The following is a 14,022-nucleotide window of genomic DNA, read 5'->3' on the forward strand; positions in this document are numbered from 1 at the left end:
CACTATTTAGTTGTGAGCTTTTGCATAGGTAATGAGGTATATAGAGATAATAGGTAATAAGGTTATATAGTTATACATGGCCTTTTCATTGAAATAAGTTATGTAATTTCGATCCGGTTTTTCGTTTACCTTTTTCATTAGCGTTTTTCTAATTGTTTGTCCAGTGCTCGGTCGTTAGTGTCTTGAAGATTTCTCATATTAGTTGCATATTAGTAATTTTGTAACATTTTTTTAAAATCATTTTTCCTTTTTCTCGGTTTTCTCTGAATGTACCATTTTCGTTTTTTTTACCAGGTGGTATTCTTCTATTAGCAAATGACTATCTGATTTGCTAGCTGTAGCGGCAATAGTCGTTATGAAGACGCATCTTGTTCAGATATTTTGTCAGATGTTTCACTAGATAGCAATTTAAGCTCTTTTTTTAATGTTTCCTCTATTAGTGTTTCAAAATGTTTAGCGAAATGATCAATATGTTCATTATTAAGTGAGTGATTGAGTGATGATTTTGGTCAGTACGAAACAGGAAATGGAGCGAAAATCGAGTAGTTTTGCGACTTGAATTTTTTCACTCAAATTTTCAAATAGAGTAAGAAAATGGTCTTTGAACAAGAATTGGTCTTCTTGCTTGTGGTTTTTTGTTCACATGCGGCAACTTGACTTCGAGTTTTGCTCTTTTTTGATTTTTAGGATGGGATTTTTTCTAAATGGTTTTCCCAATCAGTTCATAGTACATTCTTGTTGTAGTTTTTTGTTAAGTTAATGAAAATTCTTTGAATTGTTTCAGGACTTGTCATTCTGTGTTTTTTTACTTACTCGAATAAAAATGTTATTAGTCGAATGTTTTGCTTTGCCATAACAGCTTATTCAGCTTTAGCATAGCATCCTATAAAAGATCAACAATAAGAATAGAGAGGAGGGTTATCATAGGTATCATTTTAGCCTCTCGGATATTGTAAGGAGCTTCAGACCAGAGGACATATTAACATTAGAGCCTCAGACAGATATGGTGGACATCCGCGTGCTCACCATCACGTTGCCTGAACTACATGTATACTGGTCTGAAACGGTCAATGATCTACTTGCTGCTCCTAATCAAGGCCACGAGGGCGACAGAGGTACGAGGGGTCGACTGATGATGGAACAAGGAAGCTTGACTGTGAATACGATGCCCTCATTGTATCTGTTCATTTCAAGATTCATTCAGGTCAGACCTCATTTTAACGCCATTGTTAATGAAATATATTATAGCTGCAAAGCTTTCAGCTGAGCGGAGCTATATTGCGGTGCTCTTGATTTTTTGTCGTCTGACGCTATTTTTCGTTTTTTATTTTGATCTAGAACATTCTGTGGCTTCACGTTTTCAGACACTTTTCCACGCTTGATTTCATTTCTCGCTTTTCGTGTGACCTAAATTGCTCGCATTCAGAATTTATGTCTGTTGCTATAACAAAGTTGTTTGTAATATAGGAGAGCATAGGAGACGTGTAGCCTAGTGGTTAATGCAGCCGGTTCTTACGCCCGGGGTTAGGGGTTTGAACCTCTGCTTCGTCAAAATTTATTTCACCCAAAATTTTTCTCAAATATACACCCCCTTTGAATAAAAGTCCGCCGCGACATCTTATTGTTCACGTTGAGTGCTATTATTTCCAGGAATACTCAATCAGAGGATACGCCATGCTGAGCAGAATGTCAGATTTCACAGTGTCAACTTCTGAAGAATTGAGGCAATTATTTGTCCATCTGAAGACATGCTTCGACACTCTCCTTGCAGCTCACAAGTCCACTCCTGTCGTCATGATTGGATCCGCTTGGAAGCAACAGGTACTCTAACAACCATTTTTTACTTGTTATATTAGTTAGCTGAGCGTAGCTGTTATGAGTTGATCTTGGTTTTTGTGCGACTTGAAGAGGAGAATTGATTCTCTTAACGAAGTACTGTGTATTCAGGCCGCGTTTTGACCTTAAAACGGAAGTGAGTAAAATTTACATGTGATTAATTGCTCTTGAAAGAAGTTCATAGCAATTATTGTAAACGTGTGTGTCTTTTTATAGCTGCGAAGCTGTAAGCTGAGCGTAGCTATATTGCGGTGCTCTTGGTTTTTTTTTGTTTCGTCGTCTGACGCTCTTTTTTCGTTTTACATTTGTTCACACAGCAAAGCTGAAAAAGTCAAATATTCTGAATGACTTCTTCCTCTCACTAACAACATTTGCGCGCGTGACGTCATTTCTCACTCGCTTTAGCGGAGGTTTTTAGGTTATTTGCGTGATTAGATTTTGATCATACGTGACTTACCTCACTCAATAAAATGACTTTTGCACTTTAAAACTTGAGTTTAATTTGAATTTGTTTAAGGTCAAAGGAACTTATATGTGCAGTTAAGGTCCCTAATAAGAGGCTTCTGTGGAATGAATGTAACAAGCTTTATTAATTAATCGCTGAAAGTTTTTTGGCCTAGTTTTTTGAGCGGAGTCGATCTTTTTTCAATTTAGATCTGTATCTGTTTCTATCTCTATTATATGGCACGCAGGTCTATTCTTTCGCAGCTATTCCGGCAATCTGCCGGCTATGTTTTATAGCTGCGAAGCTGTAAGCTGAGCAAAGCTATATTGCGGTGCTCTTGGTTTTTTTTTACAATTCAAAGAATTTGAATTGTATTGGGGCGCTGTCTTTTTTACGACTGGAAGAGGAGTATTGGAGAAGTCCTTTTTCAATCAATTTTATTGTGATTTTTGAAGCGGGAAATGAAACGCGTGAAAAAATTTGGAGTGATTTTGGCGCTGAACAAAAGTAAAGAGCCAAAATCTGGCAATCTGCCAGCTATGTTTTTCTCTGTTTCAATTCTGATGTGCGTCAAGCGCTTCAACGGCGGCTATTTTTCGGCAATCTACCAGCTATGTCAGAGTTTTGGACCGAGGTGCTGAATTAGCATTACTGCTGGTTTTGTCAATTTATTGATTAATAGTCACCCTCATCTCAACCGGCTATGATAGCGCTCCTATTTTTTTTTACTTCGTCGAACAAAAAAATGTTTCGCTTTACCTTATCGCTTTTTCAACATTTTGCGTGAAATCTTTTTGACATCTATAGTCTAGTTTCTCTCTTCTCTCATTCTGCTCAAAAGTGATTTTGAACATCAGTTGCTCAGCAAAGCAATTCTAATTGAACAGAGTCATTTTAAAAAAATTGAAGTCAGAAATAAAAACGGGATAAACCCCTAAAGCCCAATTTTAGATAGTTACCATCTCTAATGCTTATTGGTATTGATAGTAGCCCCTGTAGCCTCCTAAGAAACAGAATTATGTTCAACTACGAAATGCCATCAAAATAAATCTTGTACAAAAATCTTTTTTTTTTTCAATATCTTCTATTCTTTCAATCCCAATCATGCTTATTGGAATCAACGGCGGCTATTTTCCGGCAATCTGCCGGGTATGTTTTATGTTTTTGTGCGTTGAGATTTCTCTGTACTCTTGACTTGCCGTCGTAGAAAAACATTTAGGGCCTGGATAGCTCTCTTAGAGCTTGAGTAGGGTCTAAGCCCATGCTTGAGACCTCCTCTTTCTGGCCCTTTTTCTCCCCCCCCCCTCGCCCCAACGCAATCAATGCGGCTGGGTATAAGCTTAAACTAGCTATGACCAACAACAACGCAACCCCTGCCTCTCGCCTGTCGTTCGAGAGCGATCGTTCGAGACGGTAGTTGGTTATGTTTTTTCAACTCCTATCTCGTTTGCATTGAATGTGAAAGAGACAGAATCGTCTCATTTTTTCTAACCTACTCTTTGTTTTTTAATTAAGTTGGCACTTCTCTGACAGCATGGGTTAGTATTTCGTTGGTATGTTGAATTGAATGTGTTGCAGGTGTGCAGTTGTGTGGAGAGTGGGAGACAGAGGAGGAAAGTGGAGAAGAGTGTGAGGCAATGTGTGCTTGAGAGCTCAGAGGCTGTCGCCATTCTCAACAACACACTCACGCACACCTCACCTAAGGTCAGATTAATAGGAACTGAATTCATCAAGAGCTCATTTCAGGCTCTGAATTTAATCACACTTTTTCCATTTATGATTTGGAGGCTTTTTGAAAACATCGAGGTGCAATTCTGAATTTTTCTATGGCACCACTGTAATGAGGAAATTGCACTTAATTTAACCATTTATGGCACATATTTTGGGCAGCGTTATTGTAGCAACTGACCAGAATGATCCTAGTCGAAGAAGTTTTTTTACTGCTCTCAAACAAAGTTTGTAGCAATTATATTAGTCCTGTGATCTTTTTAATGTGATTTTTTGTTTAACTGATTTTTCGTCTGACGCATTTGACTTTTCGTCCTCATAAATGGCATAAACACTCCACCGGGCGGTTTGGACCCCTCTTCCAGCACGCCCAACCCTACCTCCCACCCCACTCCGCGCGCACCCCTTCCCCCAATGCTAGCATCTCTAAGCCCCTGCGGGGTACTACCGAAATCAATGGCTCACTGGTCGTTTGAGAGCAAATTGCCCGGCTTTATTCGGTTATGTTTACCTTGTCGACATGTGTTGGTAGCGTGTTCGTTGAGTAAGCAAAGAATTGTGTGTTAGTGATTAATAGCCGGCGCCAGCCTCACAACGGCTAGGCTATTTATTAGGTGCTCTCCTTTTTACGACTCGAAGAGGAGTTATGGTGATCTATTTTTTATTATAGCTGCGAAGCTGTAAGCTGAGCGTAGCTATATTGCGGTGCTCTTGGTTTTTTTTGTTTCGTCGTCTGACGTTCTTTTTTCGTGTTACATTTGTTCACACAGCAAAGCTGAAAAAGTCAAATTTTCTGAATTACTTCTTCCTCTCACTAACGGCAGTTGCGCGCGTGACATCATTTCTCACTCGCTTTAGCGAAAGTTTTTAGGTTATTTGCGTGATTAGATTTTGATCATACGTGACTTACCTCACTCAATAAAATGACTTTTGCAGTTTAAAACTTAGGTTTAATTTGAATTTGTTTAAGGTCAAAGGAACTCATATGTGCAGTAAAGGTCCCTAATAAGAGGCTTCTGTGGAATGAATTTTTAAAACCTTTATTGATTTATCGCTGAATGTTTTTTAGCCTAGTTTTTTGAGCGGCGTCGATTTTTTTTCAATTTAGATTTGTATCTGTTTCTATCTCTATTATATGGCACGCAGGTCTATTCTTTCGCAGCTATTCTGGCAATCTGCCGGCTATGTTTTTTTATTCGGTCTAGTTCTTCTGAAACAGGATGTGTAATCCAATGCCGCACGTGCAAAAGTCGTGATTTTTTTTTGTTGCTGAATAAAGACGGAGAGCAGAGAGAAGGGAGAGTAGTGTTTTTCTTCATACCCGCTTTTTGATGAGAGCAAAAAAAAGTAAGAAAAAATTTCCGCAAAAAGAGCAAAATTTTTTGATGATGTGCGGCATTTTCAAAGCAGATTTATTCTTTAAAATCCGTTTTCTTCAGACGAAGGTGTGTCTCATTTATCTAAACTAGTAATTTTGCTCTTGGAAGCATTTGACCATTTGGAAGCATAGAACCATTTTCGTCTGTTTATTAAGTTTTTTCCCTATTTCTTCTAATTTTGCGTTTCTGTCTGAAGGTTTTATTGTGCAATCTTCAATTTAGATCCATTCTACAGGTTTTGTCTCTAAAGGGTATAAGCGAAGGCTAGACAGAGCACTTTTCCAAAAGTAAAATAAATTTCACTAAAATACAAAGCGGGTTTTTTAGATCTTACCTTTTCTGTCATAGGTGTTCGTACCAATTATCTCAGCCAGTAATGGTGAATTTGGGAGCATTTATAAACCTTTGAAATAATTATTAGACTTTTAGATGCAATATCGAGCTACTTTCGACAATTGTTCTGTTGGGAGGTTTTTTAGCACTTTTTGTCACCTTCAGTGGTTTTTAGTATTTTCAGATTCAATTAATTTTGATTTTGAGGTATGTTTCTCAACGAAAATGGAGTAATTTTAACCGAAGTTATCTGTTCTTAAGTATTTTGCCTATATCTGTGGTTTATGCAATTGTTTTTCAGGTCAGTTTGCACTGAAATAAGTGATCAAATTTTAGTTTTTCAGTTTTTGTGGTCTTTTTTAAATGTTTTTTAATATGTTTTTAATTGCTCTCAAACGAAGTTTGTAGCAATTATATTAGTCCTGTCGGTCTTTTTTATGCGATTTTTCGCTTGACCTAATTTTCGTCTGAAGCTTTTAACTTTTCATCCTCAAAAACGGGATAAACAGGTAGCGCCCAGCGGGCATTAAGTGCTCTTAGAGCCTTTCAACTCTGTTTCTGCTCAAACTGTTTTGGAGACTTATACTTATGTTCTGAAGGGCGGTTCTCAGAGGTTGACGATACCCTCCACTGTTGTCCCCCCTATTGCCCCACCCCTGTTGCCCACCCCCTCCCAATCAGACTCCCGGTGTACACCCCCGCCTCCCGTGGCTACTTGCACGCAATTTTATACTAATTTTTTCAAGTTTTTAAAAAATTTTTGTCATTTTTGGTGTTTTTTTCAGCCATAGGTGTCAAGAAACCTCGTCTAGGGTTTTATATTAGGTTACTGCATAGTTTCTAGTGGTAGTGGAATGGTTTCAACTTTTTAATATCACGAATTTTACCAAATTCGTGCAAATTTTTCCAATTCTTGACATTTAATTATTATCCACTTCCTTCGACGCAGGGTCCAGAAAACGTCCTTAGGGGTTTGATAATAAGTTACTGAAACAATTTTATTTGCCTTGCAATAGCTTTCAGTTTTTAATATGAAAAATTTTATCATTTTTTTTTTGGACAAAACTTGCAATTTTTAAATTTTTTTAACATATATTGTCAGTTTATTATCGCTATTGTCAGTTTATTTGTCATTATTGTCTTTTATACAGGTTTTTCAGCCTGACAGAAAATCTCCGTTAGGGTTCAATTATGAGTTACTGAAAAATGTTTGTTGGCCATGGATAAGATACAACTTTTATCACAAATTTTAACAGTTTTTTTGCAACTTCTAATTTTTTAAGTTTTTAAATTTTGTCATTTTCTTGATTTGTACAACCTCAACAGTCACATAACCTCTAGAGTTTGAGCCGAGCTTACCGCATGGCTTCTAGATGTAATGGAAGGTTTTTCAAGATTTTGAGATCAGCAGCTTTAAAATTATTTGCAATTTTTTCAATTTTTTTGAATCTTTTTGACTATTTATCATTTTTTCCGGCACCATGGTCCTAGGGACCTCCTCCAAGGCTTCATGAAAAGCTGTCGCATAATTTCTAGATTCATGGAATTGTTATCAATATTTTAATGACTCCAGCTTTAGCACTTTTTTGATAAAATTTAATTTTTTTAAAAATTTTTCGAAAAATTATTATCATGTTCCAAGTTTATGGATGTTTTGAGTCAGTAAAACTAATTAAAGCTTGAAATAGTGATACTGAATAGTCTGAATAGTCTCTTGAGACAATCAAATGGTTTTGAAGATTTTAATGTCGAATTTTTGCAAGATTTTGTTAAAATTTGCTATTGTTTTCAAAATTTTTGAGTGTTTTTGTCCTAACTGAGTTTAACTATCAATACTGGCCAACGAAGTTTTTCAAGTCTTGCAGATGGGTTACTTGACATAACTCAGGAGAGAAAAAATAGCTTTGAACATTTTCACTGCGAAATCTGTAAGTTCTTTTAAATTTTGCAATATTTTGCAAATATCAGTTTTCTATTTGATTTGTTTAACAAAGCTAGAAAACTAAAAGTTGAAGAGTCGAATCAAGCTAGCGCTAGCTTCAATAATCCATGGCTAGCTACTGACGAAGCCAACCGCTCGCCTGTCGTTTGAGAGCAAGTCGCCCGACGTTAGTCGGTTATGTTTAAAAAGAATTGGTTAGGTTTGCTAAAGGAGCTAAACAGTTTTCAAAGGGGTTCTTCAGAATAATTTTTGTGAAGTACAGCTTTTGCATTTATAAGGGATTTTAAAAAAATAGTTTTCATTCCTACTGTTTTTCAGAAAAACAGTCTATTCCTAATGTTTTTCAGCTATTTTATCCATTTTTGAAAATCAGATTTGGCTTTAATATTATTTTTTTATTATTGTTTTAAAGATATTGGTGTAATAAAGAGCAAAATTAAAAGAAACGTGATATAAACATGTAAAGCCCGGTCATTAAGTAATACCGCATTGGGTTATCAAATTTCATTCGAGCAATTGCTAGCTGGTATCAGTATTAATCTTCATAGCTTTCAGGTTAAAGCCGAATTAAGTATAGTTTTAGAATCTAACTGAAACTGCTCACCGAATTAGAACAGTTTTTGAAACTTAGGAAAAATTTCTGTCGATTTCTCTCTTCTTTTTGTTTCAAACCTAATTTGCGTCAACGGTGGCTATTTTCCGGTAATCTGCCGGCTACGTTAGCAATTTGTCAATTTTTTATGCTTTACAGTTCACATATTTTTTCGATTCAACTGTGCTACGATGTCAATAAGCTAGTTCCGAAACTGAAGTACACGATGGCAATGAGGATCCCACATTTAAACGTACGATATGAAATTATAGTACAAATGAATGCAAATTTGGGACTTCATTTAGAGTACGTTTCTCCAGGTGGCTGCGGAGTTGCGCAGGATGCGAGAGGCTGTGCTGGATGCCTCTTTCTCATCATCAAGCTATCAGAGTCAAGTTGACCAGCAGGGGACGAAAACGACCAGCGCTCTCTTGATGGACATGTTCGAGTGTCTGGTCAGAGCTCACATGCAACTGAGTCTGCTTCTGAACCAGATTGACAAGTTGTACAGCATCGTCACTGAGTGTAACGAGAGCGCACTGGCAGCTGTAAAAGACGCATCTGAGAGAGAACTGAAGGTGTTTATTATCTATTTGTGCATCATAGTAACAGGACTAAAATTGACGAGTAACAAGAAGGCTCACTTGTTCTGTGCGTGGCACAGAATGTTCGCACATTCGCTATTGAAAGCATAATATATATCAAATCATTATATCGAAGATACTATTTCAGAAACGCTTGTTTTTGCACCAAACTTTGTTTTTAATCACCAAAAAGCTAAATTTATTTAGCTGACGTTTGAAATAGAACCAACCAGCAAAAAATATTTGTGTTTTCAGAGGAACCTCCGGTCAATTACGAAACACTCCCATTAAGAAAAACTCCGGTCAATTACGAAACACTTAGTTGCACTTTAATAATGATAAACATTATCAAAGGACTTTTGACGTGTTGTAACTAAACACGAACGCTTTAGGTTTGAATTCGTTTCGTTTGCATTATTGACGTTTTTGATTGAGCTTCATAAAAGCCAAATTGATGACTTCCGATTCAAAGTTCACTGTTTTGCATATTCTCTCACTTTCTCAGCAAGACAATTTTTGTCAAAAACATGGGTAAATGTGGCTGTAGACGCTACAATAGTTTCATTAAAACAATATTTGTTTCATGTTTTTTCTAGATAATCTAAAACGAACCCAAAAAACGTTAAGGAAACAGCGGCTCACGTCTATTCAGTGACAATTTTCTCAATTCAAGCTATTCGCAAGCGCAACACCGCTTCAGAAACGCGAAATCCTGGAAACTGAAACACTTTATTTTTAAATGCCATAATTATTCCGATTACGTATTGCTTTTATCAACTGGACAAAATTGTATCAATTTTTTGCAGTGTCTGTTTTTTCTTGCAGTGTCTGTAATTTTTATGGCAACTGTGTCTTGGTAAAACGATGGAGTTAGATAGCATGTAGAAGTCAAAATGAATTTAGGTAATTGTATACACAAGAGGCAAACGCAGGTGAAACAAATCAATCTGTTTGAGAAATTCTTAAGCTTAACAGGACATGTCCTGGAATACAATTTATGCAAAGAAAACATCAAAAAGGATGCAATTCTGAATAACTTACTGATTTCGTGAATACTCACGTCTTCTGTTATCGATAAAAGCAAATGAGGCTTCAAAGTAATCAAAAATGATGTAAATAGACAGATTGCGCTGATAACCATGATGACGCACCCCCACTACACGAAAATATAGGTACAACGAAGAAATACTATGGAGAGCTGATGAGCGGGCAAAAATAACAAAATTGATTTGGCTCGTCGAAAATATGTGGCGTCTCACTTATTCTAAGACATGCTAAATTAAATAGTTTTAAAAAGAACAAAAAATATAAATATAATGCATAAAAATGCATGAGACTATTTAATGAACGATTAGCAGTAGAAAATTGGCGATTTATATAATAGAGAGCTAAGATTTCTTCTTCACATCTTGAGAGATGTTTTCCTATAAGACAACACTGAATTGGTAAGTAAAAAATTAGTAGCTTAGATACCTGCGAAGTTAAAATAAACAATTGAGCCGACTTAAAAATAGTAATAGTTTCATGCTTTAGTTGTTGTTTTATCACTCCGAGGACAAATATACAACAATATGAGCATCAAATCTAATAAATTCAATTTATCAAAAATGATATCAAATTTGATAGAACCAAAAGCAACGTACAGGATGAAGACATAATTTAGTAAAGAGCATTTCCGATATCTTAAGTTTTTGTGTTGCTGACAAAAAGACGAAACTATCATCAATATTTAATTAAAAAATCAACTTTTTATTTTTACTAAAATTTTGTTTCCTTAGAAAAGCCACGTGAGAATATTAAAAACATTGAGATAGAAAAATTGCAGTCCGATTTCTTTTAAATAGCTGAATTTAAACCCAAAAAAAATCACGTTGGAATGAAAACAGAGCAGAATAGGGAGAAAACACGTCAGAACAGATCTTAATAATTGAAATGTTCTTTTTTGAAAAAACTGTTGTCTGTCATCGTCTTACAGTTAATCTCAATGAGTTTAATTGAACAAAAAATGCCTTTTCAAAAATAGTTTTCAGTACTAATGATAATCAGGCAAGCCGCCGAAAAGGACTGAATAGCACCACCAGAAATAATTTTTGACTATTTTTTTAAAGCAAATATTTTTATACCCAAAGAATGTCAGAATCAAAAAGCTATTCACACAGTTGACGCTAAGCACCCATGGAGTGAACTGATTCTTTTTAATAACACCTAATATTGAAAAGGTGGTAACACTAAAAGCAGCAGTCAAATCACGGTAAGTCATCAAAAAAATCGCAAAAATTGTAATTCTTTTATCTCTAACAGACGTTTGCGCCATGAAGCTTGATGTGACATCCTCAAATGTGACTTCCCCTTCATCTCAAAATAATCAATTTTATTGAAGAGTTCTAAAAAAAAGACTGCACTCAAAAAACAATATAAATTATATGAAATTGGAAATCAGTAATAGCTGGCTGAGTACGTAGGTAGAGCTGCTCTTAACAACTTAGATTTGTTGTTTAAATGAATGACGAAAATTTGAGGTACAGTTCATTAGCGACTTAAGAGGTGGTGACATTTTCTTTTTAAAAATGTCAAAAAAGTATAAAAACTTTTGTTTTCCTTTCCCAGTGTAGTCCAAGAAACTATAAAATGCAGAGTGAATCATCGTTGATAAATCTTCAGTCACTTTTGCCTGCGAAGAACGTGCAAGCGACCACTAAAACATAAAATTTCTCTGAGGTTATCGGGTTCGACAGCAAGTTTTATAAGTTTTTGATTTTAAATAATTTTTGATTTTCGCTTAATGATTTTCTCCCTGTTTATCAAGACTTAAGCAAAGATTTAAAACAAACTAAACATATAATGAAAAAATTAGGTTGACACAAATGATTGACTGGTGAACAATTCATAAAAATATATTTGAAAACTGTCTGAAAATTTGTGGGAAATTTTTTCTTTAAAAAAGGCATTTTTTTGTATTTTGTACTATATACTTCTTGCAAAGATGCCGCTAGTTGTTGTATATTGTTGGCTTTTAACCAAAATTTTGTCTCAATTTGATTTTTAAAAGTCAGACTAAATTGACTGAAATTTTGGGTGGAAAATAGTAAAAAATTTTGAAAAAATGCAAAAAATTGAAAAACTGCACTCTGCAGTGAAATTCTAGCCGCAGAGAGCTTCAAATTGATACCGCATATGCTAGCCTGTGATGCCCTCGAAAAATATCTAAACAAAAAACTAGTGGGCTAGCAGAAAGTTATCCCATTTTTTTTGAAAGATGTGGCAACGATAAATAACCGAATCATTCGTTATGCCAATACAACTGCTTGACCAAAAATGAATGTTCAAAATTGATAGCTGATTATGTTGTTGAGATGAAAACTGCATTTTAATATAAAAATTGTGGTAAACGGGACGATAACGCTCTTTGAGTGCTATTATAACGTAAGCAGGGCGCTGTCTGTGGTTCTGTTGCAAAAATACAATTGACCCTATAATTTTATTTTTCATTTTGTTTATTCGCTGTCATTAAACAAGTTGTAGAGTTATCAGCTGCGCGTTTAGATATTGGATGTGTCCAAAAACGTGAGCTTGTTAGCCGAGTTTCTTCGCGGCGGCGGATATAACGATGGCAGTTCAACTACTCCTCACAGATTGCAACGTTACCTTGAATCTCATTCCGCAGATGGTGGCAGAAGCAACGATGAGATATTGTTTGAAATGCTTAAACAGATTTTGGCGAAGAAAGTTCATCCCTCCGAGGAGGATTTGCTGGATGCGGCGTTCATTTCAAACCAAATAAGGTTCGTATGTTTCCTTTGAAATAAACCAAGTTGTAAGTTTTGATCAACTTTGAAAAATGCACAACTTTTCCAATAGGCGCTTGGAAACGAACCAGATAAGTTCAACAGCGTCCTGGTAGCGTCGATTTTCTCTGATGTATTTGTACCATGTATAGTGTTACCTCTAAATGGTACTGGGGGAGGTGTCTCTCTACTCTACGAACAATTTATTATTAATAGCCGCCCTCATCTTCGCAGCCGGCTATTATAGCGCTCCTATTTTTTTTAATTCGTCGAACTTTTTTTCGCTTTACCCATTTTGCGGCTTTTTCGACATTTTGCGTGAAATCTTTTTGACTTCTCTAGGCTAGTTTAACTCTTCTGTCATTCTGCTCAAAGTCCTTTTAAACAGCAGCTGCTCAGCAAAAAAATTCAAAATGAAGAGAGTCAGTATAAAAAAATTGAAGTCAGAAATAGAAGCGGGATAAACCCATAAAGCCCATTTTTAGATGCCCGGTACTCGAACTTTCTTCTCATAAGTTTTAGTTACTATCTATAATGCTTATTGGTATTGATACTAGACCCTGTAGCCTCTCACTGAGAGACAGGAGTATGTTCGATTACGAATTGACGTCAAATTAAATCGCACTTAAAAATGTTTTTACACAAAAATCAATTTTGTTGATATTTTTTTCTTTCAATCCCAATAGAGTTATGGGAATCAACGGCGGCTATTTTCCGGCAATCTGCCGGGTATGTTTATTAATAGCCGCCTCAGCTTCTCAGCCGGCTATTAAAGTGCTCCTTTTGTTTACAATTCAAAGAATTTGAATTGTTTTTGGGCGCTGTCCTTTTAATTGCCCTCAAGCGAAGTTTATAGCAATTATATTAGTCCTGTCGGTCGTTTTTTATGCGATTTTTTGTCTGACGCTTTTGACTTTTCGTCAAAGCTTTTGACTTTCCGTTTTGCTCTTAGAGCCTTTCAGCTCTGCTTCAGCTCTAACAGTTTCGGAGACCTATACTTATGGTGTGAAGGGCGGAAGAGAGGTTGAATAAACTCCCACTGTTGACCCCACCCCGCCACTACTGCCTCCATCCCCCCACCGCGCTGTTGACCCCCCCCCCCACCCCACTGTCGCTCACCCCCTCCCTCTCCATCAGCCCCCCGGTGAACCCCCCCCCCCGCCCCGGCCCGCTCCACCGTGTCTACGTTCGAACAACCGATCAGTAAAATTACTCAATTTATACTAATTTTCATAATTTTTTTCAAGCTTTCTAGGTGTCAAGGTACCTCCTCTAGGGTTTTTTTATAGGTTACAGCTTAGTTTGTAGTGGTAGTGGAATGGTTTCCACATTTTAACATCACGAATTTTCCCTTTTTTTGAAAAAAAGTGCAATTTTTTTTTTAATTTTTTGGCATTT

The 14,022-nt window shown here is 36.3% G+C and overlaps 1 protein-coding gene across 1 annotated transcript in view; it reads left to right on the forward strand.

Moving 5' to 3' along the window:
- LOC142346249 (protein furry homolog-like) overlaps positions 1–14,022 on the forward strand; it is a 144,509-nt gene that overhangs the window by 121,683 nt on the left and 8,804 nt on the right. The window contains exons 39-43 of the mRNA XM_075398764.1: positions 940–1,204; positions 1,651–1,821; positions 3,860–3,985; positions 8,576–8,833; positions 12,383–12,625. Coding sequence (XP_075254879.1) covers positions 940–1,204; positions 1,651–1,821; positions 3,860–3,985; positions 8,576–8,833; positions 12,383–12,625 — 1,063 coding nt within the window. The remainder of the gene's footprint in view (positions 1–939; positions 1,205–1,650; positions 1,822–3,859; positions 3,986–8,575; positions 8,834–12,382; positions 12,626–14,022) is intronic.

Source organism: Convolutriloba macropyga, chromosome 9, assembly GCF_964194025.1.
Source record: "Convolutriloba macropyga chromosome 9, txConMacr16.3, whole genome shotgun sequence".
NCBI classification, from domain to species: domain Eukaryota; kingdom Metazoa; phylum Xenacoelomorpha; order Acoela; family Convolutidae; genus Convolutriloba; species Convolutriloba macropyga.